This window comes from Chrysemys picta, chromosome 7 (assembly GCF_011386835.1).
Source record: "Chrysemys picta bellii isolate R12L10 chromosome 7, ASM1138683v2, whole genome shotgun sequence".
Lineage (NCBI taxonomy): Eukaryota > Metazoa > Chordata > Testudines > Emydidae > Chrysemys > Chrysemys picta.
In genome coordinates this window covers 1,330,619-1,355,745 of record NC_088797.1, presented here as the reverse complement: position 1 = coordinate 1,355,745, position 25,127 = coordinate 1,330,619, and the positions used below count along the sequence as shown (strand labels likewise).

General features: G+C 61.2%; 1 protein-coding gene across 4 annotated transcripts; it reads left to right on the top strand.

Moving 5' to 3' along the window:
- The first annotated feature begins 851 nt into the window (after positions 1 to 851).
- On the top strand, positions 852 to 24,619 carry NDUFAF3 (NADH:ubiquinone oxidoreductase complex assembly factor 3). 4 transcript variants are annotated; one of them, XM_065552891.1, is made up of 7 exons: positions 21,816 to 21,968; positions 22,143 to 22,232; positions 22,683 to 22,875; positions 23,254 to 23,320; positions 23,754 to 23,854; position 24,281; positions 24,379 to 24,619. In XM_065552891.1, the coding sequence occupies exons 1-7, from the start codon at positions 21,940 to 21,942 to the stop codon at positions 24,471 to 24,473; spliced, it is 576 nt and encodes a 191-aa protein (XP_065408963.1). In that variant the 5' UTR covers positions 21,816 to 21,939; the 3' UTR covers positions 24,474 to 24,619. The 4 variants fall into 4 exon arrangements, with proteins under 4 accessions (XP_065408961.1, XP_065408962.1, XP_065408963.1 ...); XM_065552889.1 differs by lacking the exons at positions 21,816 to 21,968; position 24,281; positions 24,379 to 24,619 and adding an exon at positions 852 to 873 and having other exon boundaries at positions 23,754 to 23,909; XM_065552890.1 differs by lacking the exons at positions 21,816 to 21,968; position 24,281; positions 24,379 to 24,619 and adding an exon at positions 20,179 to 20,274 and having other exon boundaries at positions 23,754 to 23,909.
- Positions 24,620 to 25,127: the final 508 nt, after the last annotated feature.

Genomic DNA, 25,127 nt, shown 5'->3' with positions numbered 1-25,127 from the left:
GGCGCCCGTCCCACCCCCCAAATCCTCCCTGCTCCCCGCCCCCGCCACCAGCACCGGCCTAGTGCCCATCCCACTGCCCCCACCAGCACTGGCGTGGCGCCTAGGGTTACCATACGTCCATATTTTCCCGGACATGTCCGGCTTTTCGGCACTCAAACCCCTGTCTGGGGGGAATTGCCAAAAAGCCCCCCGCCACCAGCACTGGCCTAGGGCCCATCCCACTGCCCCCACCAGCACTTGCCTAGTGCCCATCCCACCCCACCCCCCAGCACCCAAATACTCCCTGCCCCTCAGTGCTGCTCCAGTACTGGCCTAGTGCCCATCCCAGCCCCACCCCCTATCAGTGCTGGCCTGGTGCCCTTCCCACCCCACCCCCACGTCACCCAAATCCTCCCTGCTCCTCAGCACTGGCCCAGCGCTGGCCTGGCGCCATTCCCACCCCACCCCTCAGTGCTGGCTCCCATCCCTCCCAATGTCCTGCTCACCCGATGCCCACCTGCCAAACGGGCTGGGGCGCAGGGTGAGCGGTGCCCAACAGAGCCGGCCTGCTCCTGTGCCAGGGGCTGGAGTGTCAGACAGCCTGGGGAGGGGGCTGAGCCCCAGAGACATGGGTCTGCAGGGGGAGAGGGAGGGCACATGGTGGGGGGAAGGTCCGGGTGCGACAACCTCAGCGCCATGGGAGGGGAAGGGCCGAGGGCAAAGCGGAGTCTCAGATGAGGACTGTGAACCTGATCTTCATGCACAGGCAGGGAGCCAGCAGCAAGACAAGGGCACAAGATCCGAGCTGTGGGAAGCAGCAGTACTTTCAGCTGCAGGGAGCTGGAGAAGGCTGGAGAGGAGGGCACCGTTGTCTACATGAGAGAGACTCATGGTGTGAGTTGTTTCAAACACAGTCACCAACTCATGATATTTGGTGGGGTTTTAAGTAGCCCACGATCTCAGGATTGCTGGTGTCAAATTCCAGAATTTTCCCCAATCAAAATGGCTGCCATCTAGTACAGTATTTTCAAGAGGGTTGACGCCAAGTTGGCCTGAGTCGAGCTGACCACAATTTCCCTATAGTCTTTGCATGTGGAAGTGAGGCAGCCCCAAGTGAAGATGGCCACGGCCACCATCTCATTACTTCCAGTTAAACTGGAGACGGAACATCATTAGCCGGGCCTGGGGGGCTGCCACTCCCTGGCCAAGGGCTCCTAAGGAAACCGAGGCGATGAGAATGTGGGCTGCAGGAAGGTGCAGGGGGTTGTGAGAGAGACTGAAGTGTGCATGGGGGTGTGGGGAGTAGGAGAGAGGAATGGGGATGCAGGGGGAAGACTGAGGTGCGTTTAGGGGAGCCATGGTTCATGGCAGGAGACTGAGGGGGAGGGGACTCAGATGGGGGTGCAGGAGGTGAGGCTGAAGTATTGCAGTGGAATGTGGGGAGAAGCCAGGAAATGAAGGGCAGAGGAAAGATGTAGGGGCAGGATACTGCGAAGGGAAAGGTAGGGCCAGCACACTGTGGAAGAGGAGACAGGCTAGTGATAAGAGGGAGGGACGGAGAGGGACAGAGTAGCCTAGCTGGTCCCTCTCCCCAGGTTCAGGAGAGTGCACATGGAAACCCCTCCAAGCAGCCAATAGGTAGGTAGGTAGAGGGTGTGTGTGTGTGTGTGTGAATTTTGAATGTGAAATGCTCATGCACAATCAGTACCGGGTTTACCATGGCGCTGGGCCCGTGCTCAAAAGGGGCCCCAGCCCGGCCCATTCCACTTGCACTGCGCCCCGAACTGCTCGCTCCTCTCGGCCGCCCTGGGCCCCCTCCCACTGCTCTCACAGGCTGAGTGCTCCTCTCTGCCCTCCCCCCCCCCAGTCAGTGGCAGAGAGGAGCCCTCAGGCTCTGCCGCTCCCCCCAGTGACTGTCTGCTTCTGGCTCCCAGGGGCGGGACCCGCCTCTCCCTGCCGCTCTGCAGAAGCCGCAGGCTGGGAAAGTCACCTCCAGCTGGGCACCAGCGCCAGGCGGGCAGGGCTGGGTGAGGTTCTGGGGGACGGGGCTGCTCTGTGCTCCCTAGCACTGTTCTGGGAGGGGGGATCCCTGCTCTGCTCTGGCTCCGCAGGCCCAGGGTGTGGGGGAGTGGGTCTGGGGGGAGCTGTAGGGGGGTGCTGGGCAGTGCGGGAGGTTTGTGTGTTTTGGAGTTCTAGGTAGTGGGGGGGATCTGTTGGGGGGGCACTGAGCAGGGGGGGTCTGTGTGGGTCACTGTGTAGTTGTGGTGGAGCTGTGGGGAAGGACACTGGGTAGTGGCAGGTGGGGGAGAGCTGTGTGTTTGAGGTGCTAGGGAGCGGGGGGTTCTGTGTGGAGTCCTGGGAAGTTGTGGTGGGGCTGTGGGTGGGGGAGCGCTGGGCAGGGATGGTGGTGTGCAGGGTGCTGTGTATTTGTGGTGAGGAGGCCTGTGTGGGGTGGCACTGGGCATAGCGGGTCTCGGGGTGCTGGGCATAGAGAGTTGGGGGGTATTGGGCAGCGGGGCTGTGTGGTGCAGCACAGGCCCGCCCCCGAGGGGAAGGGCTGGGCAGGCCAGTGTCTGCCAGTTTGTAAAACAGTGTCCTCACACTGGGCTGGGTGGAGGGAGTCACCCCCACCATGCCATATCCTATTTCCCCTGGCTGCCCCCTAGCTCTGGGGACTAACCTCCCTGCACCATGCTCCATTGCCCCCCATAGGGGCCCACAAAAGGTTAATCAGGCCCTGCACACAATTTGAATGCAGGCAGCTTCCACCTAAGGGCTCAGAATCCAGGGGGAAGATTAAAAACCACGTGATTTTCAAAACCATCTCATGATGTGTTGGAATCTGCTCCTGCTATTTGAACATTTGGGGATGGGAATAGATGCCAGCTCCGTCGTAATCCGTCGTAACTGCCTGAGATTATGGAGCTCAGTCCCACAAGGGTCGGGATTTCTTTCATAGCCCCAGTGTCCTCTTCACTTAGGGGACAAACACAACTCTTGGAATTAGCATCAGTCAGGCAATGTGTGTCTCTGAGCTGCTGACGTATTAGGACATGAAGGCCAGGCTCTTACTAAGAGGGGCTGTGCTGCTCCCTTCAGATAGTTCTGTGTCATGAATTTTGGGGTCCCCTCCCCTCCTTAACGGAGCTGTAATGTAACTGAAGTCAAATTGCTGAATGTGGCAGACGCTGTCATGTACAGAACTCAGTCGTTCAGGGTTAGGTCTGCGATTTCATTTTTTGCTGTTGACAGAATTGACCATAAATAATTGGGTTCTAAGGTGCAGCGGCCACACCTGAAGTCTACCCGGTGACTAGCCAGTCTGAATTGGCAGGACCCTGTCCATTCATTGTCATCAGGGCTTCAACGCAGCACATGTAGGTTTTATTGAAGGAACATGCCAGGACACCAAAGACCAGCTGAAATGTTTCCATCACAGATTTCTTAGACTCTAGTACAGACAGTTATTTGTTTGGATCGTGAGGTGTTTGCAATTCGGAAAATTAAACAGTTTGAAACTGACCAGAAACAAAAGTGAAAGGGACTAATCACCTTCCTTGTCCAAGCTGCCAGGAATGCAATCAGCAAGTGCAGCACAGTGGCCAGGAAATCACCTTTTTTCTGGGTTCATTTATTATTTATGGCACCCAAAGGGATGCTGAGCATTTTTACAGACCAAATAACTGCCCTGAAGTCATTGGGAGTTAGGGACATTTGGCACCTCGCAGGAGCAGGCTCTCGGAGGGTAATGGCAATAGATGTGGGGGGTGGGATCTTTAACTTCTAGGGGAAGGTAGGTGGCTGGAATGTGACTGAACAGGTGCTGAAGTTGCTGATCGAAGGGAACCTGCTCTGGGGACAGACGCAGCTGTTGTGATCCTGACAGCTCTGAGCGTGGGCTTCCGCAGCTTGGGCCTTTGACCCATGTGCTGGCCCAGTAAACCCATTCTGGATTTTACTGACACCCCATTAGGTCTATTTCTTGCTCAGCCATAAAGGAGTTTGTTTGCACAGAGAAACCTGCTCCAGCTCCCTCCACACAGTCACAAGCCTGTTTCCTTCTCCAATATTCTCCGCTGGCCTGTTCTCATGGGTGAGTGGCAAGCACTCACGGGAAGGGCTGGTGAGGAGGGGGAGAGCCAGCACATCTCGTTAATCAGGCATGACAGGAAAGGAGATAGAGACAGCAATCAGAGTGTGCCGTCACTCTCCATTAGATCTACACCGCTAAGTTCCTCCTGGCATCATTTCAAGGGCCTGTTTACAGCATCATAGACCTGAAGGCCTTAGAGCATTGTGAGCAGCTAGTCTGACCTCCCGCATACACGGGCTGTGTTGTTTCACCAAGAGACCTGCAGCTGTCTCTCTGCAGCCTTAGAGAGCTGCTACCTTTGCTCTCAAGCGTGATCAGTATGGCCAAGGTCATGACGCATCAGGGTGCTGTGTCTGCTGCTCTTGGCTTTCCCTGTCTACTACTCTGACTCTGTGCTGGGCGTTGGCACAATGCTACAGCCCACTTCCTATTTACCAGAACTCATTCAGTCCTGGGATGGAACTTGGGCAGCCCAGACTTCAGGCCGGTTCAAGCCCACAACTGAAGGCCGTGGGCAATGGCTGAATTTGCTCAACAGGTGGCTTCCAAAAAAATTGGAACTACTAGAGCCATTCACCTACCCCACTTCCACTTTTTTCCCCTACCCCATTCTCCTCGTCCCCACATCTCTGCCCGCTGGGCTAACAGTCTGTGGGCAGAGCAGAGCCCGTGGGGGGCAGAGGGAGCAGTATGTAATAACTTTATCCATTGCTTCCCAGTGAAGAATCTTTAGGTGATGGGACAAAGAAAGGTATATATTGCCCTGTCTTAAAGAAAATCAAACCCTTAGTCCTCTGCTGCCTGTAACAGTTGTTAACATACTTGGCACCTTGGTAGCAGTTTGAACTCTAGATCTCAAAGTCACTGTTATTAGGCCCTATGCTGTTTGTGGTGCAGTCGTTTGGGATTTTTGCGAACGGCAGAAAACGGGCAGTACTCACTGAGATGAGATGGGCATTTAGGAAGGGGGCATGTCACGACCCAAGCTGGAATTGTTCGACTCTTCCCTCCAGCAGACTGACTGCTGTGTGGTACAGTAGTGTCTAGAGGCCCAAAGCAAATCAAGGACCTCCAACAGCAGGCTCTAGAGGCAGGCCAAGGGGATTTGAAGCCTGTCAGCTTAGCCGCCTTTGTCACATTCTCCCTGCATCCTGGTCTCTCCTGCCACGACGGCACTGGTGGTTGGCGTTGATATAGGTGCCCAAAGTGCCATTGAGCTCTCTTCCCCCATAGGTGACATGTAGCTGATGCACAAACAGAGCATTTCCCAGCAGAAACTTGGGGAGATTCGCTGGGCCACAGACCATGCGAACGGCCATGCTGGGTCAGAACAAAGGTCCATCTAGCCCAGTATCCTGTCTGCCGCCAGGTGCTTCAAGTGAGCCATCCCCTGTTGTCCAGCCCCAGCACCTGGCAATCAGAGGCTTAGGCACATCCAGATGTGGGGTTGCATCTTTGCTAATAGCCATTGCTAGACCTATCTACCCTGAACTTATCGAATTTGTTTTTGAACAGTTATACTTTTGGCCTTCACAACATCCCCTGCAATGAGTTCCACAGGGTGACTGTGTGTTGTGTGAAGAAGTACTGCCTTGTGTTTGGTTTAAACCTGCTGCCTGTCAATTTCATCAGTGACCCCTTGATCTTGTGTTATGTGAAGGGGTAGATATCTCTTCCCTATTCACTTTCTCCAAACCGTTCCTGATGTTCTAGACCTCTATCATATCCCCCCAGATGGAGCTGCAGACTGTGTGCTGCGGCCTGGGGATCTGCCCTGCTTTCCCAGCCCCGGTGAGAGCTGGCAGTCTGGCTCTCTTTGCTATGTTGGGAAGTGCCCTACGGGGCTCCATGTTTGCTCTGGAGATACTGTTAGGTGTGTAGTGCTCTCGGTGGGCCTGGTGCCACCAGGTGGGTGGAAGGATGAGCTCCCTGCCCCAAAGGGCGTCTAAGCTAACGCTAGGCCAAACCCACACTCAAAGATCAGTAAGCCACGGAGGGGGAAGGGCATCTTGGGGCGCAGCTTCCCATAGGCAATCTGCGGGAGAGCTGATCACATTGGGTTTGTTAGGAACGAGACGTGAATGAAGTGGCGTTCACAGGAGAGCTGGCACCAAGAAGGCTCTGCATGTCTGGCCACTAGCCAGCTCTGGGCGTTGGGCCCCGCTGGGTCCCCCTGTAGCCGCAGACAGACTAGAGATGGGAGAGACCTTGCCGTCCCCTCCATTTCCTCTTCCCTTGGGTGATGTGCAGCAAAGGTGCAGCGTTCTCTGCACCACCACTCACAGCCAAGAGGTGATCTGAGAATTCCTGCTCTCGCCAGACCAACTACTGACTGTCTGCAGTGACAGGAAGAGACCTGTGCGCCTCAGGGGGTTCCCCTGCTCCTGCATAGCTCCGCTGGGCTCTCCAGCCTGCGGGCCCAGCCGTGTCCAACCTGAGAAGAGAAGAGAAGCGAAGCAGGAGAGAGCGATCACGAGGCTGGGTCTACACATTTTCACCATCGCAGCACCACAGCTGGCGACAGCGCTCATGCTCTAGTATAGATGGGGCGCTGCACTAACCACTGCGTGGTCTGGGCTTGCTCTGAGCAGGGTTAAACATCTCAGTGGGGAACCTCCAGCACGACATCTGCACTGGGGCTTCCATCGCTGCTTCCCCTGGGCGCATGCGCAGTTCTGAGAGCTCAGTGCAGCGGGAGCCAGCTCGGGCTGCTCCCCTGTCCTGGGGAGTCTGCAGTAGCAGCTGGCCCCCGGTGCAGCAGGGAGACCAGGCAGGGCTTGCCTCAGGAGGGTGACTTTGTTCTGACTCTGCGGGTGCCAATGCCAAGTGGCCCGGTAGCAGGGAGGAACCACTCCAACCCCAGCAGGCAGCCCCGGTTCAGGGAACTCAGCAGGGCAGGCAAAGGAGACGCAGCATTATTAGGAGTTGGGGGCACATGGCTCAGCAGGAGACGTTGGGGTGTGGTGATCAGAACATCCCGAGGGTCTCCCCCAATACGCAGATCTGCTCACCTTCCCCTGACGCAGGATGTGGGGAGGGCGTGTGGTCTGTCATGGACTGGAACCAACTCAGAACCAGACTGGGCACTTCCTGCTGAGACAGCAAAGCGAGGGGGGCACTAGGCCAACAAGCCAACACAGCCTGGATCCAGACCCTTCTGCAGGGTCAGTAGTGAAGGCTGCCAGCCCTGCGGGAGGCCGGGAGGGATGTATCGTCTCCAAAGGACACGCAGGAAAACGAAGGGCCAGACAGAGTAGTGGCAGAGCTGGAATAGAGCCCTTGTCCCCGGCTCTGACTGCTAGACCGAACCTAGGAGTCCTTACGCCCAGCCCTCCTCTGCCCGCTAGGTAATACTGGCAGGGGAAATGATGAGCCACGTATCAAGTCATTTTGCACATTGTATTGAGAGCTTTTCCAGAGGCAGGCACACATGGCCGGAAGGCCAGAGATAGGGTGACCAGATGTCCCGATTTTATAGGGACAGTCCTGATTGTTGGGTCTTTTTCTTATATAGGCTCCTATTACCCCCCACCCCCGTCCCGATTTTTCACACTTGCTGTCTGGTCACCCTAGCCACAGAGCAGAGAGAGCGGTCTGCCTGCAGTCACACAGCTACGTGCTGGCAGGGTGGGATCCTCGGGATCGCATGCTGGGCTAATGGGGCTCAATCTTCCTCCAGGAGGTGCCGAAAAAGCTTTGGACGGACACGATATTCCCGATGGCTCTGGCTGCTTGCTCAGCGGGAGTGATCGTGTCATTCCAAAGCAATTTCTCGCCAGCGGCTGGCTGGTGGCAGGGTCCCTGGAGTCTGTCATGTTCCAGCTGAAATCACCCACATGTCTGCTTCTCCATGGAAGCACCACGCTGCCCCCAGCTGTCCTGACAGGGACTCCAGTGTCACCCTGGTTCCTATGTCTGGCGCTCTGAGCGCAGAGAGCGCCCCTTCCCCAGCCCCGTTTAGAAGGGACGAGGAATCTGACAAACATGCTAGCGCCGCCGGCTTGCTGCTGCATCTCACTGCTACCCATGGCATGCCCATGGCACTAGCCTAGAGGCTCTGGCTGGAGCTTCAGGACCTCACTGGTCTTCCCCTGCCTTAGTTTCCTGTTCCTCTCAACTGCTGCTTCCAGCCCAAACCTGGATCCACCCAATGCCTGTGAGCACCTCGTTCAGTTGCTGTCCAGGCACATTTCATCTGCCCTCAGCTCTTTTATTGTCCATCTGGGGACTGAGGCCAGGCCGCTTTGAAGTCCTCCTGCCCAAACTCTCCATCCCGGGCTGGAGGGAGCCTCCAGCTGGGGGAAGAGGAATTGGCCCTGGGTGTATCCCTCCTGCCCGAGGCTGATGCTGTTTCTCGGGGGAGAGGCACTGTGCACTTGCTCTCCAGTCTGGACTCACCTGTGCCTACTTGAGCCCTGTGGCATCCCCTGATTTGGGACCTCAGGGGTCTGCCACGTCACGTGCGCCACCTGCACAGAGGAACTGCTACAGACTGTGCGGTCACCCACTAGCAGGCAAGGCCAGTCCGTTTTCCAGGAGGTAATGGGCAGGTCCTTGTAGACACGACCCTGGGCTTTTCCCATCCACATGCCCCCATGGCTCTGCCCAGGAGTTCTCTCTCTCCCAGTGCTGGGCTGGCCGGGTCCCTCCTGCTATGTCCCTTTGCGGAGCACTACCTAGTGCAAGGCCCAGCCTGTGGCGCAGAGCTGGGGAAGAACCCGCCTTCCCCCCGCCTGCGTTACAGTCAGCAGCAGGAAACCCGTGCATGTGTCTTGTGACTTCAGCCTCCTGCCGGGGTCCTCTCTGGCCTGCTGCAGGTGGCCACATCCACATTGTGGCCGGCAGCTGGTGGCTGCTGCTTCTGCAGAGCCTCTTCTGGTGGTTTCTCGCCAGGAAGCGCGCAGCTATCTTTAGCTAGCAAGAGCACGAGACTGCAGGGGAGCCCTGTGGACTTCGCCTCCCGCTGCTCCCGCTGCTCCGTGCAGGCAGGGAGGAACCAGGGCCAGCCAGACCTCGCTCATGTCAAAGGGGAGCCCGGCTAGGTGGGGAGACATGTACTGTGCCTCTCCCCCACACAAGCAAGCCCAGATGCGATCTGGGACCTGCCTTTGAACTGCAACTAGGTTCAGTTTGTGGGGTGCCCGCTTTGCCCCACCCAGCACTGCTACACTGGAGAGGCAGTGCCTGGCGGGGGTGCGCCCTGCGCGGAGTCCTCTGCAGGTCCTAGCTCAGGGCGGGGAACTGGCCACTTTATCCAGCAAAGTGCTGAGTGCCAGCCTGTCTGGCCGTCCCCTCCTCCCCAGGAGTGGGGTCTCTTGGCTTTGTTTGAAGCTCCCTGGAAGACCTGTCTGCAGCCAAGCACCTGTTGCAGTAACCGTTGGGTGGGACTAGAGGTTTCTCTTTCGCTTGTTCAGGCCCTGCCTTCACTTCCTGTTTCTCCCGCCTGCAGGCTCTCTGCTTCCCCAGCACACGGCAGGCAGCCACAGGGCAGCACTTGCTGGGCTCATTCATGGGAGTGGCTGCCCAGAGCCGCAGGGGCCCCACAGCAGGAAGGAGCCCGGGCATGTTAAAGAGCAGAGCTTAAAACTCCTGACGCCCACCACCTGGGGTATCCAGTCTCCCTCGTTCTGCTGCCGTGCAGGAAAAAAAAATGGGGGGAGGGATAGCTCAATGGCATTGGCCTCCTAAAGCCAGGGTTGTGAGTTCAATCCTTGAGGGGGCCACTTGGGGATCTGGGGCAAAATCAGTACTTGGTCCTGCTAGTGAAGGCAGGGGGCTGGACTCAATGATCAGTCCCTTCCAGTTCTAGGAGATGGGATATCTCCATTCATTTAGAATTTAAAACCAGCCCGCAGGCCAGCTCTACCACCGCCTCCTAGCCCTGGCCTGCAGACCCCAGCTCTTCCAGCTCTCCCACTCCTGAGCAGTTGGCCCCAGTTGTCTGCAGAGATTTTTGTTGCAAGATGGAAATAACCAAACTCCCCTCAATCCAAGAGATTACCATGTAAAGCCATTGGCTTCACTGGCCAGCTTGGTGCATCCCGGTGCTCTCACCCTAGCTCGCGACAGGAACGTGTGTGGTCTGTGTTCCTGTCACCACTACGCCTCCATCCCACCCACCTCTTGTCCTGTTGTTTAAAGCAGCCAAGTAGCTGGCTGTGTAACTACCTGAGACTGGCCTGGCTCTTGTGGGATACACAGAGACCAGCAAACCATCCCAGGGCCCTTTGTTCCGAGAAGGCTGTTAAGGGAAGGAGTTACTTCTAGTCCATTAGAACAAAGAGACTTGCATTCTGTAACCCAGGAAGACCTGGTGCCTACCTGTAGCATGACCAGATGTCCCGATGTTATAGGGATAGTCCTGATATGTGGGGCTTTTTCTTATATAGGTGCCTATTACCCCCCACCTCCTGTTCTGATTTTTCACACTTGCTGTCTGGTTACCCTACCTTACCTACCTGTCAGTAATGCTCCTTGGAGTAGTGTCTCTGGGGCCGGCAGAGAGCTTGAACGTGCATATGATGCCATGAGCCCTTGGTGTGAGGTTGCCCCAGTGCGGGATGGGCTGACAGATGCCCGGGCAGGAGAGCAGGTAACGAAATCCAACCGCAGCTGGAATGCTCAGAGGAAGACAGCTGCTTTTGGGATTCCGTTGCCCGCTGTCGTGCCATCAAGTGGGCAGGTGGGTATCCGGTGCCACAATCCCTAGGAACCAGGCGCAGCAGGAAAGTCCATCTTCAGATCCCTGGGGTGGGTGTAGAGAGACGGACTAACACCCCATAAAATAGCAAGGCTACAACAACACTGCAAACAGTCAGACCGTCAGCCTGAGACTCCCTAGTGGGATACACCCAGGAAAGGACGATCACTTACCACAGCTGCCAACAGCGGGACCCACACGAGGGAGAGGTGGGACCGTCCTGAACTCACCCAGCAGCCTCTTCCCAGGGTCCATGAGCATGCAGCAGATCACTGTAGGAAGAGGAACCCCTCCAGAACCAAGCCCTGAGGAGCATGGGTAGTTAATGCTGCAGACCCATCACCGTCATGCAAACTAGCCATAGAAGCAGAGACACCTCTGACCCCAGCCGAGGGGCCGAGGAATGGAGCCGCCCCACTCGCTGCTGGAGCTGTGAGCTGCTCAGACTTCAAAAGCTAAGCTGGTCTGCACAGGGTCAGCCGCTGGGTTTTAGAAATCCAGGCAGCTACAAGAAGTGTTGCTGTAAAGTGGTGCTCTTCCCTCGGGGTCATTAGTGAACCCAATGTGTGACCTCGGTGCTCTGCGGCCTGGGCTGCTGGAGGTGGCCTCTTTCCAGTAAGCCCTCCCCAAGGGCCTGGCCACGCAGGGTTCTTAAAGATCTCCTGGCACGTGTCCTGGCCAAAGTACCATTTGGGTAATTATGTTCTGCTAAATTCCTTATGCCCTTCTTCTTCACTTCCCCCTCCGAAGCTGGTGCTGGGCGCTGTTAGAGAGTGTCTGTGCTCCACCCCAGAGGGGGCTGCAGTCTGATGGTGTAGTGAGTACATGCATGGTTTGTAAGGGGTTGGCGTAGGGAAGGAGCTGTAGAGATACAATTATAATGGGGGGAGAGGGATCTTGCAGCAGGAGGCTCTACAAGGAACAGGGCCGAATCACTGGCTCTGGGGCGGAGCCCAGCCAGCGCAGTGCTGGGAGATGGTTCGGGTGAGGGAGTCAGTGTGTAGGTGGTAAGAAGAGGCTGGTAGCGGGGCTGCTGGCCTGGCTCTGAACCGGGTGGCTGAAGCTGCAAAGCCAGACAGCGGAGAACAAAGAGATCACCTGGCGGTTGGCTGGGTGGAACAGCCCTTTCCTAGGCATTGTAGGAGAGGCTTGTTTAATGACTGGAAACCCGAGACAGCCCCCTGCCCCCCTCCTGTTGTCGTGGCTTAGGCACCTGCGGCTCCTGCTGCCAGCGAGGGAGGGGCCCGGAGGTGTTCAGCACCTCCCACAGGCCGTCTGGGCTCCCCCAGGGAGGGGAGAAACAGGCAGGGCTGCTGGTTTGAGCGGGGGAGCAGGAGTCAGGGCTCGGGTGCCCATTGCAGGGAGCAGCACCAGCGCTGGTGGAAGGAGGGGACATCCCAGGGAGGGTCTGTGAGGGGGATTAAAGGGAAAGGGGGGTGACGATCCCAGAGGAATTCCTGACCTGGCCTCTCATCTCTTCTGCGCCTCTCTGAACGTTTCACAGACCCTCGCTAGCCAGGTGTGACCAGCCCTGACACCACATGCTGCTCTGGCCTGCGGCTCACTGGCCGTCCACTCAGGAGTGGCTGTGCCCTCATTCGGGGCTCTGGGGTCACCTGCTGCGCATGGGGTGGCTGGATCAGAGCAGATGGCAGGAGGAGCAGGAAGTGAAGTTGCTCCCCCTCCCCCACGTGCCCAGGGTAATTCCAGGGCAGGCTCTGAAAACTGGCACAAAGTCAGCTGTGACCCGTGCCCGGACTCCTCAGCAGGACATCACAGCCACAAGCGCACAAGGCAGGGCTTGGCTCTGGGAAAGATGGAGCTTGGAATCGGCTCTGCCCTGGACCGTCTGCCACCCAAAGGCTCAGGCTCTGCCTCTGCGTGGGTTGTGGGAGGCAGGTGCTGGCGCTGGAAGGGGCTGTGGAATGCCAGGTGCCTGGGTCCGAGCCCTGGGGCCTGTGAACTGTGGCTGGCCTCCATGTGGCTCGTGATGTAAGGGGCGAGTCCCCTGGGCTTAGTGACTGGGGTGCGGTGCCAATGGGCAATGCTACAAGTGCAAATCCCAGTGCGTTGGGGGTGAGAGCTGCCCTGGGGTTGACACTAGCAGCAGCACTGTCAGCGCGAGGGCGGGGGCCCCTCCTGCAGACCTTGGGCGCTGCGGTTGGTGTGAAGGATGCAGGTGAGGGCAGTGGGTTCTGCCCGGGGAGGCTGGTGGCCATGCTAATCATGGGTTGTTACTTGGGTGAAGGTGTTCGCTGGAGATGAGCGCATGGCGCAGATACCTAGGGAGAGACACCCAAGGTTCTCTCTGCCAGCACCATTGCCACCGCGCCCCCGCTTCTCTGCACCCCCCTCAGCTCTCTCCAGGCCCCCTGGCGCTGCCCTCCCCTTCTGCCCCCCTCGCAGGCACTGGCAGGGCAGGCTCTAGTGCAAATGTTAGCAAGCTCAGTGGGGTGGAGCAGCTGTCCAGTCCTGCTTCTCGTCAGGCACAGCCCAGTCCTTGCCTGGCTCCCTGCTCTGTCCCAGGACTCCCTCCGCCCTGCCAGGAGAGGGCACCACGCCCAGGCCTGCTCAGGTGGCGCTCGCCAGACAGAGAAGCTGCCTTGTTAGTGAAGCTTGTCTGCAAGCTCCCTCCCCTGACAAGCCTGTGCTGCCTGGCCCTCCGGTGTAGGGAGGGCCTGCCTGGCGATGTGAAGCGGGGCAGCCTGTCTCCTTGGTCTGCGTTGTGCCCTGGCCCACTGCTACAGTACCTCCAGCCCGGGCCACCCATCCCAGCCCAGCGCAGCGCAGCCAGACTGAAAAGCGCCGAGTGTCAAATTGCAAATACCGAAGTGTTATTCAGCTGTCACTGGATCCTCCCAGGATCCTTCCCTGTAACCCCTTCCTCGCCCCAGCAGGAACCCCGGGCCAGGGGCGGTGGGACATGGGGCGGCAGCTAACCACACACACACCGCTCCCTATCTAATCCCCCAATGGCGTCAGTGCGGCTGCAGGCTCTTTGGAGCAGGGGCTCTGCTGTCTATTTGCAACTCTGGAGTGCTGTATAAATAAGACATCATCATTGTCACCTGGGCCCCATCTCTGCATGCCCCAGTGCGACAGGCCCAGGCAACCGTGCCCCCTCCACGGTGCATGCTCTGTCACCTGGCTTCGAAGCCCCCACCCTGCCCTCTGCAGGCTGGGCCCTTCCCCATGGCGGGGCTGAGAGCTCTTGGCAGGCAGAGCAACTGCAAGGAGGAAATGCTTGTGGGGAGCCGGGGAGCTGGGAAACAGGAACTGGAGAGTTGGTGGTGTGTGGGGCAGAGGGGAATTCAGACCAGCAACAGTTTCTTTGCCACTTTTCATGTTAGCGAGCAACAGCTTGCAGGGACAGAGCAACGCACCCAGCTCAGCAGCATGCACCAGTCACAGCACGGGCTGCAAGGGAGCTCGCTGTGTGGGCAGATCCTGGCCACGCCGGTCCCAGCCTCTCGTGGGAAGCGGGGCAGGAGCACTGGCTGTGAGAGGGTCTCCCAGCTACTCCAGCCCCAGCCTCTCCCAGCAGGGGGTGCTGAGAGGAGGCAGGGAAGGAGTGCCAGCCGTGGGGGGGGCGCCTGGATACTCTAGCCCCACCCTCTCCTAATGGGGGGCACTGGGGGGAGTGGGGCAGGAGCTCTGGCTGTGGGGGCAGCTGCTGGCTACTCCAGTTCCAGCCTGTCCCAGCAGGGCATGCCTGAGAAAGACAATGCCCAGTGTTTCGCCTGTAATGAAAGAGGTGCCGGGGATCAAGCAATTTTTGTACTTTCATAACTGACCCGGCAAGCACAGAGGTGCCAGGGCTCTGAACTGCCAGGCCCAGAGGTGCCCGGGGCTCTGACCTGCCAGGCCCAGAGGTGCCCGGGGCTCTGAACCGCCAGGCCCAGAGGTGCCGGGCTCTGAACCGCCAGGCCCAGAGGTGCTGGGGGGCTCTGACCCGCCAGGCCCAGAGGTGCCAGGGCTCTGAACCGCCAGGCCCAGAGGTGCCAGGGCTCTGAACCGCCAGGCCCAGAGGTGCCGGGCTCTGAACCGCCAGGCCCAGAGGTGCCAGGGCTCTGAACCGCCAGGCCCAGAGGTGCCGGGCTCTGACCCGCCAGGCCCGGGGAGGCGCTGGGGCTCTGAACCGCCAGGCCCGGAGGTGCCCGGGGCTCTGACCCACCAGGCCCGGGGGAGGCGCTGGGGCTCTGAACCGCCAGGCCCAGAGGTGCCCGGGGCTCTGACCCGCCAGGCCCAGAGGTGCCCGGGGCTCTGACCCACCAGGCCCGGGGGAGGCGCTGGGGCTCTGAACTGCCAGGCCCAGAGGTGCCCGGGGCTCTGACCCGCCAGGCCCGGGGGAGGCGCCGGGGCTCTGAACTGGCACAAATTAAGCACTGCAAGTGCTTGTGTTGGTAAAGTGTTCAGCAGGTCCCTCCCTCCGTGCCATGGGTCAGAAGTGGGGCTAGGCTGGGGGGAATTCCAGCCCAAGGGAGGAGTGACTAAGCTAGCGGTGTCTCCCCTAGCCTGTGTATGCCAAGCGGTGGGTCACAAGAAGGTTTTAGAGGGGTTCCCATGTCTGGGGCTGGATTAACCCGTGTGCAGGCCGAAGGGTGGGGTGCCGGGGCGGAGGGTGCATGGATGGGATGGTGGATCGCAGACACTGCCATTGGAGAGTGGCCTTAGTGACCAGTTGGGGATCCAGCGTGTTACCCCCAGGGCTCTAGTCTGGCGGGGAGAGAAGAGACGTGCTCAGCACAGCCAGCGCCTGCCGCTCGGCCATTCCACCCATGGCGCAGGCCTGGGCTCACCGTGGGTGGTCGCAGCTGGGGGAAGTGCCCTCCTGCATGGGGGTGAGAGTTGGGGGGAGGGAGGGGCAGAGGAGAGGAGAGGGGGTGAACCAAAGCCCTCCTGTCCCCTTGGCCAAGGGCACTGGCTTCCCAGCCTGGGCACAGGTGGGTGGGCAGCCTGTGCGCGCCTTGCCTGTGCGCTCCGATTCATTTCCGCCCGGGCTCCCCGCCGGGGGCCACACCCCAGCTGTGGTGCTGCCAGCTTTCTCCTGCCCCCAGACACATGGCAGGGCCAGCCCAGGGGCACTTGGCTCCTCCACCCCTCGGTCGGTCGCTCGGTCAGGAGCCCTGAACACCCCCGGGCGACAGGGAGCAAATAGGAAACCTCTGGGTGGGATTCAAACCTGCACCGCAGCAAGTGGCTGGACAGGGTCAGGATCGAATGCCAGCTCCCGGCTGTGCCAGTCAAGTGCAGCGCTCCCAGCCAGGGCACAGCGCCCTCCTCTCACCTGCCAGTCCTGAGGGCGGGAGCGTTGTCCTGTGCCGCCGTCCTCGGCCTGTGCCGGGTTCGGGATCTTTTCCCGGCCCCCCGGGTCGGACTGGGGGCTGCTTGGGGGTCCTCTGGGCACCAGGCTCCCCCCGCTGTGCCCCAGCCCCAGCCAAACGCTGCACTGGGCAGGAGGCAGACGGGCAGGCCAGGGACAGGGCTGTGCACGCTGCCAGCTGAGCGTGGAGTCCACTTGGGTGGCCCCAGGCTGCCCAGAGACAGAGGCAGGGCTGGGGGGAGCGGGGGCGAAGCCGGGCTCCTTCCCTCCCTCTCCAGCCGGTGCCCGTCCCCGCTTGCCTGGCTGCCCCTCCAGCTCTGGCTGTTTTATGCAGAGACGCCCAAGGCAATTCCCCCTCGGGAAGCCCAGGGCAGCCAATCATGGACCAGCGCCCCCCCTCCAAACTTCCCCTTTTCAAACAGCAGCAGTTTCACTTTTGCTATTACTCTGCCCCGCTCCACCCTGTGCTGCCTGGCAGAAGGGCAGCCCCTCGCCCTGTCTCCCTCCTGCTGGCAGTGCTGGGGGCTGGTCAGCCCTGGCCGTGCCTTGGGGTGACCAGATGGCCCGATTTTGGGGTCTTTTTCTTAGATAGGCTCCTATTACCCCCCACCCCCATCCCGATTTTTCACATTTGCTGTCTGGTCACCGTATCCTGCCTGCCCCTCGCGCAGGGCCCAGGTCTTCCGCAGTCCCTGGCCGCTGCCTCAGGGCGCGCGGGGGGCCCTGCTGCCCCTGTGAGCAGTGAGGGGCCAGCCGGACACAGGGGTCCTGGGGCATCTGGCCAAAGGCCAGGGGCTGTTGCCGGCACTGTCTCTCCATGGCTTTGGCACAGTTGTGGCCGGTGCCAGACTTTGGGTCCTTAGCCAGCACCAGGGCTGGGGATTTCCACCTGCTGCACCATTTACAAACCAAACTAGCTGAATGTTGTGATTCCCATTGTCCCTTTGCTGGGAGCACATGGGCCTGTCTCCCCAGAGCTCGGGTGATAACAGAGCCAAGCTGGGTTACACCCCGTCTAAACCCCGTGTTCAGCCTGGGAATGGAGCTGGGCTGAGACGTTCCTTTAACCCTATCATGGCCACTGCCAAGTATTCAAACTGTGCTGGCACAATCCTGCACATGGCTGAAATCCCCCTCCCATGTCGGCCTCCCACCCTCTGGGGGGGCTAGACCCTGCCATTGGGCTGCTGAGCTCCATGAACCTACCACCATTGTACTCCCTGGTGCCACCCCCCGGTGCTGCCAGGGTCGCTGGGCCTTCAGGCTTTGAGGCTGGGGCCCCACTTACCAGCCAGCCAGGAAGCTGCAGTGTGTGTGCCCGTCAGGAGCCTTCCTTCCCAAGAGGCAAAGTGAGCCCTTGGCTGGGCTGGGCTGGAGCACGCGTGGGGAAGAGGGGAACACAGATCTAGGTGGACGTCTACATTGGACTTGACCCAATGGTTCACTCCACTCCTGGTGTCTGAATGCTCTGTGATGGCTTCGCTCCCCTTGTCCACAACTAGGAGCCACCAGTGGGATGTGCCCGTGGAAAAGGCTAATGCGGTCTTAGGATGTGTCAGGCGAGGTATTTCTAGCAGAGACAGGGAAGTGTTAATATCTTGTACAAGGCACTGGGGAGACCTCACCTGGAATGCTGGGTGCAGTTCTGGTCTCCCGTGTTTACAAAAGATGACTTCTAGCTGGAACGGGTGCAGAGAAGGACTACTAGGATGAACCGAGGAATGGAAAACCTGCCTCATGAGAGGGGATCTTGGCTTGTTTAGCCTGACAAACGAATGTGAGGGGAGAGCTGATCGCTGGCTATAAATCCAGCCAAGGGGTAACACCAGGCAGGAAGAAGAGTTAGTTCAGTTAAGGGAAAGTCTCAGCTGGAAATTAGGAGAGGGTTTCTAGCCATCAGAGAAGTGACGTTCTGGAACAGCCCCCCAAGGGGCGCAGAGGGGACAAAAACCTAACTGGCTTCAAGCCTGAGCTTGATACGTTTTTGAGGGGATGGTGTGATGGGGCTGCCTCCGATGGCACGTAGCCGATCTGTGACTGCCAGCAGCAAGGATCCCCCGGGCCGGCCGGAGATGGGACACTGGCTGGGGAGGGAGAATTCTCTCCCGGGTGTCTGGCTGCTGGGTCTTGCCCATGTGCTCAGGGTTTAACCAATCACCAGATCTGGGGTCAGGAAGGAACCTTGTGCTGGTCCCTTCATAGCGCGGCCCCCCAGGTAACATGGGGGAAGAGCTGCATTCCTCACAGGGAACTTGCAGAAATGTGGCCTTTGGGAGGCTACCACAGCGATGGGGCCATGGAAAGGCCTAGAAATAACTATACCCTGAGCCCTCTTGTATACGGCGCCAGGGAAAGCAGCTGGCGCGCGGAGTCCCCGTTGTGCGGCGCTTTCAGGGCTGGCTAATTGCAACTCGTGGCATTGGGAGCGACGTTTCCGCCCTGGTGGGGTGTAGCCAGGAGGCGCCGAGATGCCTGAACCGCACAAGTCAGGGGAGGCGTCTTGAATAACACTGACTGGCAGAGAGGGATGGAAACTGGCACATGGGGCCTGGCCCAGCCCAGCCCTGCTGCTGTTTTACAGGGACAAGCAGGGAAACCTGAGCCCGAAATCCAAGCGGATTACCTGGCTTTGGTTTCTGCAGTGGCTCAGGTCCAGCTTGCATGTGTTCGGTGGGGAGGGGCGTCTGCCTCCAGCTTCACCCACAGCCACTTTTCTGCTTTCCCAAAGCAGCCCGAGGCTACTTGGATCCAGTCCAAGCCCCTTGCAGACATCTTGGGGGGAGGGGCATCATGGAGGTCATTGTAATCCCCTCTTTGTCCCGACAGAGCCCAAGCGATGCCCCTCCGTCCCTGGGAGGCAGGGGAAATAGCTTGCCTGCTTTTGGAGGGGTGGGGGTGTCTGTGAGGCACAGAGACTCTGGGCCAGAACGCAGCGGGTGAACCCAGAGCGTTTTAGCCACAAGGGCAGCTTGCCTGCCTGCCTGCCTAGCCACGGCCCACGGGCTTGTGCTGAGCACCCGCAAACCCACACCCCAGGGGCCTCATGCTGGACACGGTGGTTCAGCCCGTGTGATGGCGCCATTTGCAGGTCAGAGCGTCTGTCCCTCCTCCAGCTGAGTGCGGTCAGGCAGTGCAGGCCTGTTGGTGAGGCTGCAGCCCGGGGGCTGGGACGGTGTGCAGTGCAGTGCAGTGCAGCAGGGAGAGGAGGCTGGCTTTCCGGAGCAGTGTGCAGCCAGGCTCCATCAGCCTTTCTTTGTCCTCGGTGAGGAGCATGTCCAGCCTGTGCCAAGGCCGCGCTGGTTCATTTCGCAGCCTGGCCTGACGTTGGAACCAGGTTTGGTTTTTGGAACGTCCTGGAGTTCTCTCACCATCCCAGTGAGCAGAGTTGGTGGCCAGGTCCTGCGCCTGGCTGGACCGTCTGCAGCCCCCGCCTTCAGGGGCTCGGCTCCCGGAGCTGTGCCCCAGTCTGCTGCCCCACCTCCCCAGTGCAAGAGGTCCCGGCTAGCCCCCAGCCCCCTCCAAAGCCGCTTTGGCTGTCTTTACCCATGATGCTCTGCGCCAGGTCTCCTCAGGTGACTGTCCCTGAGGCGGGGCACTAGCCCGGGGCCGGGGGTGGGAGCCCCCAGCCCGTCTCCCCTCTGGCGATGGCGAGGCCAGCTTGGAAGTGATCTGCGCCACCATCTGCCAGCACCGCCCCAGGAGGGGACAAGCCGGCACCGCTCAGCCGCGACTCATTGTCAATTAACTGACACCCGGGAAAAGCCCCCGGTCCCCAGGGGCAGGTGCTTTCCAGCAGCCCTGGCACTCGGCTCAGGGCCCGGGTGGGGCGAGTGAATCACTCCAGGCTCCTCGTCTGGCTGGGCCAGCAGCCCTGGGGCTGCCCTGGCTGCAGCGTCCCGGCCACGCCGCAGCGACCCCCGCCCGGGCCTGGGGGCTCACCGCCCCCCAGGAAGGGACTGGGAGCGTGGCCAGAGGGCTGGGGGCGCTGGCCCCGCACAGAGCCGTGGGGCTGGGGGAGCTGGGGCGCAGGTGGGGGCGGCACAGAGCCATGGGGCACTGGGGCTGGCAGAGCACAGGGGCGCTCCCAGCGCCGGGCAGCAGGGGGCAGCGTGAGCGGCGGCAGGGCCCAGCCGGCCGCTCTTCCCGCCGCTCCGCTCCTCGGCAGCGTCCCCAGGCCTGGTAAGCGGGGCTCGTGCAGCCGGTGCCCCTCACTCCCGACCTGCAGCCCCCAGCCCCGCCCCCCCGTGCCCCTCACTCCCGACCTGCCCCCCCCCAGCCCCGCCCCGCCCCCCCCGTGCCCCTCACTCCCGACCTGCAGCCCCCCCCCAAGCCCAGCCCCGCCCCCCCCCGTGCCCCTCACTCCCGACCAGCAGCCCCCCCCCAACCCAGCCCTGCCCCTCCCCCCGCCAGTGCCCCTCACTCCCGACCTGCAGCCCCCCCCCCGAGCCCAGCCCCGCCCCCCCCGTGCCCCTCACTCCCGACCTGCCCCCCCCGCCAGTGCCCCTCACTCCCGACCTGCAGCCCCCCCCCGAGCCCAGCCCCGCCCCCCCCGTGCCCCTCACTCCCGACCTGCAGCCCCCCCAGCCCCACCCCCCGTGCCCCTCACTCCCGACCTGCCCCCCCCAGCCCAGCCCTGCCCCTTCCCCCGCCGGTGCCCGTCACTCCCGACCTGCAGCCCCCCCCAGCCCTGCCCCCCCGTGCCCCTCACTCCCGACCTGCAGCCCCCCCAGCCCCGCCCCCCCGTGCCCCTCACTCCCGACCTGCAGCCCCCCCAGCCCCGCCCCCCCGCCAGTGCCCCTCACTCCCGACCTGCAGCCCCCCCCAGCCCCGCCCCCCGTGCCCCTCACTCCCGACCTGCCCCCCCAACCCCGCCCCCCCGTGCCCCTCACTCCCGACCTGCAGCCCCCCCAGTCCCGCCCCCCCCCGCCGGTGCCCCTCACTCCCGACCTGCAGCCCCCCCCCAGCCCCACCCCCCGTGCCCCTCACTCCCAACCTGCAGCCCCCCCAGCCCAGCCCCCTCCCCCCGCCAGTGCCCCTCCCCCCGCTGGTGCCCCTCACTCCCGACCTGCAGCCCCCCCAGCCCCGCCCCCCCGTGCCCCTCACTCCCGACCTGCAGCCCCCCCCAGCCCTGCCCCCCATGCCCCTCACTCCCGACCTGTAGGCCCCCCAGCCCCCCCAGCCCGCCCCCCTCACTCCCAACCTGCTGCCCCCCCGTGCCCCTCACTCCCGACCTGTAGCTCCCCCCCCGTGCCCCTCACTCCCGACCTGCAGCCTCCCCCAGCCCCGCCCCCCCGTACCCCTCACTCCCGACCTGCAGTCCCCCCCAGCCCCGCCCCCCCCGTGCCCCTCACTCCCGACCTGCAGCCCCCCCCTCAGTTCCCCCCCATGCCCCTCACTCCCGATCTGCAGCCCCCCCCCCCCGCCGGTGCCCCTCACTCCCGATCTGCAGCCCCCCCCCCCCCGCCGGTGCCCCTCACTCCCGACCTGCAGCCCCCCCCCCCCCGCTGGTGCCCCTCACTCCCGACCTGCAGCGCCCCCCAGCCCAGTGCCCCTCACTCCCGACCTGTAGCCTCCTCCTAGCCCAGCCCTGCCCCGCCGCCGGTGCTCCTCACTCCCAACCTGCAGACCCCCCCATTCCAGCCCCCCCCCCCGCCGGTGCCCCTCACTCCCGACCTGCAGCCCCCTCCTAGCCCAGCCCTGCCCCCTCCGCCAGTGCCCCTCACTCCCGACCCGCAGCCCTCTGTGGTTCAGCCCATGGCTCTCCCTTGCAGCTGGTGCTGGACCTGGACTGAGCCTGGCACTGGTGATTTCTCCAGTGCATGAGGATTGCCTGGTACTTTACAGATGGGATCATGCCCCTGCCTCCAGCCTAAGTGAGATGCAGCCCGTGGGCTGTGGGCCATGGTAACACACGTGCGGCAGCAGAGGTCTGAGCTCAGCTGTGGCACAGGGCGGGTGGGCTGTGAGCATGCACAGGGACTCCCCACGCCCAGCAGCTTCCCGTGGGCAGCAGCTCTGGCTTTAACCCTCTCTCCGTGTCATTGCAGCAGGATGATTCTGGCCTCACTGAAGATGTTCTGCCGTGGGGGCTTAACTCCTAGCTGGAGGCTGGCAGCTGCCAGGAGAGCACCTGACTGGTAAGGCCGGGAGAGCCCAGCGGAGCTGAGGGCCCCAGCACCACCTCTCCCTGGATTTCCCATGGCCCAGTGCAGACTGGCCTGACCGTCTCTCAGGCAGAGTGAGCCTTCATCAGCAGGTAGCAGAGCCTGGCTGCTCCGGACCAACCCCCCCCTCTCCGAACGGGGCTTGTGGGGAATGAGGCCGGGTCCAGGCTGGCCGGTGCTCTAGCAGCAAGACAGAGCTGGCCAGCAGTGCCCATGGCCCCTCTTATCCAGGCCCAGCTGCTGCTCCTATAATTGGTCCCTGTGTGGTGTGGCTTGCCCTGGCCACTCAAAGACTGCCTGGGAGCCTTGGCTAACCCTAACCCAAGCCCAGTGGGGGGAGGTCTCTGCTCAAGGGGGACTGGCGAGGAAGCTAAGTCCTGGGGTTTTTGGCTAGTGGGTCTCAGTCAAGCCCTCTTGTGACAGGCAGCCGCGCCGGGGTCACCGCCTCACCCCTGCAGATGACGAGCTTTACCAGAAGACAACGCTGAAGTTGATGGAGCGGGAATCCCCCAGCATGATGCTCATAGACGGCTACACCAGCTGGGGCTTCACCATCAATGGAGACAAGGTGGTGGGGCCCTGCGCCATCATCCCACGCGCCATCCTGCAGTGGAATGTGAGTGCCCCAGCTGGCAGGGCCTGGAGCCTGGCCCCGGGGGACCTCCCCCTCCCCACAGGGCCTGGGCCTTCAACTCCCCACTGTGCTGAGCTCCCAGCCCTGGGGAAGTGGAGTTCCCCATGCCCAGGTGGCGTGGCCAGTCCAGTCCTGGGGGTGGGTGTGTGGGAGACCCAGGGAGCTAGTCACTTTTGACTCTTCCCTGCCCACAAGGGGGAGTGCAGGTGCTTTGACCTGAGCCTCCCTGGCTGTGTTGAAACCTGCCCAGTCTAGGCAGCAGCGAGCTCCAGGGGCATGTCCCCCATGCAGGGCACAGGCTGCATTGCAAGCCAGGTGGCATTGTGGGCAGGAGAGGTGAGTGTCCTTCCTTTCCTTCAGGTTGGCTCTTACCAGGACATAACCAAGGAGAGCCTGGTGCTGTTCCGGCTGCTGGAGCCGAGAATAGGTAGGTGGGAGGCGCAGAGACGAGCGGGGCACTGGGGAATACTCTGCTGCTCCCTGCAGCGCTCTGCCGTCACTGGTTGGGTGTGGCAGTCCCCAGAGTGAGCCAGGAGCAGGGACTGCCCCGGCGTGTGCTGGCACGTGTCCTGCTACCCTGGCTATGTGGGTTGTCTGAGCCAAAGCAGAACTTGCCCTTCCCCAGACACTGCCCAGCAATGAGTGTCGGGAGTGGGGTGGCCAAGCTGGGGTTACTCAGGGTCTTGCGCACAAGGCCTTGGCCACTGCAGTCTGAATGGCCGGACGAGGGACAGGCCTTGAGGCCGGCTAGCGCCAGGATGGCTGTGTGCTGTGCACCCACTATTGGGGGGAGGCGGGACTGGGTTTTGCCATGTGGCCAACGGAGCCTCACTCAGCTGGGCTTGTCTCTGGCTGGCTAGAAATCCTGGTGCTGGGCGTAGGGGACAAGGTGGAGCGGCTGGAGCCTGGTGTCCTGAAGTTCATGAGGGAATGTGGGATCGCTGTGGAGGTGCAGGACACGGTAAGGGGGGACATGCTGGGACCATGGGGGTGAAGCTGAGCAGACCTGCCAGGCCCGTCCCAGGGCTGGTCTGCAGCAGGTCAGAACAAGGGGCACCGTCGGAGGCGAGGGTAACGGCTGTCTGTGCCCGCCCAGCCAGGCAGCTGGAGCTAGATTCTCCTAGTGCAGCCACAGAGGGGATGGCCGGGTGTCCCAACCCTCCCCAGGCCCTGCCCTCTGCCTTGGCCCCTTGCTCAGCTGGGTGGAGGTCACGCATGACCCTGCAGGGCCCCATGTACCCTATGCACACGCTGGGACAGGCCAACGGTGCCTTGGTGGCTATTGGCTTGAGACGCACTCCTGCCACCACAAGGTTAATGTTACTTTTCTGATAGGTGCCAGGCAAGGAAACTCTGGTCCCTGGGCTACAGATCATGTGTCTAGCAGCGCGAAAGGCAGGCGGGGACTGGGGTAAATGTTCCACATGGCCAAGGGCTCTGCTTTAGTCATTGAGTGTTTCTGGGTCTTTGCCTTCTCTTTCACAGCTAATGCTTGTGCAACATTCAACATCCTGATAAGTGAGCGTCGTGCGACTGCGGCTGCCCTCATCCCCCCCAGTGCTGGCAGCGCCCTGATGTAGAAGCAGCTCCGCGGCTGAGCCCGTCTGGCCCTTGGGACTCACACCCAGCCTGTGTACAAAGGGTTAAACGCCTCACAGGGCCTGGAAGGGGAACATGAACTGTTACTAGGAAGGAGAAAATGTTTCAGAATAAAGGGTGAGCAGCCTCACTGCTGCTTTGCCTGGGAAGGGCTGCGGGTGCCCAGCTGTGAATGCTTCCTTCCTCCTGGTCACTCACTCAGCAGGGGAGGGGGCAAAGGAAGACAAGGGGCTACAGCAGCCCTTGGAAAGCAGGGGCAGCTACCTCCATGTTTGTGCAGACCAGTTCTTGGCTTCTCTCTCCCCCTGGCCCCCAGCAGCATTCCTGTCAGAGGAGCCCTGTGAATGCCAGCCTTGCTGGGGGGCCTTCTGCCCCTTACAGGGCCCTGAGTGGGGCTGAAACTCACCTAACCACATTGGGCATTACTAGGACCTGCCCCTTCCACTCCACTTTGAGGCAGCCAAGCAGGCCACAGGTGGATCGTGCCCTGCCAGGTAGCAGGGGTAGGGAAGGCAGCTGGGTTTTGAAGGGGCATTTGCAGCAGAAGTTCCTCCACTTCCCCCAGGTCTGTGCTGACCTACAGGCAGTAGACTAACCCTTGCGACGCACATCAGCAAGCTGTGGTGTTCAGGCTG

Coding starts and splice junctions, on each gene's coding strand:
- NDUFAF3 (XM_065552891.1), top strand. CDS start 21,940: ATGGGATCATGCCCCTGCCTCCAGCCTAA. Junction 22,233..22,682: donor GCCAGGAGAGCACCTGACTG/GTAAGGCCGGGA, acceptor CTCTTGTGACAG/GCAGCCGCGCCGGGGTCACC. Junction 22,876..23,253: donor GCGCCATCCTGCAGTGGAAT/GTGAGTGCCCCA, acceptor CCTTTCCTTCAG/GTTGGCTCTTACCAGGACAT.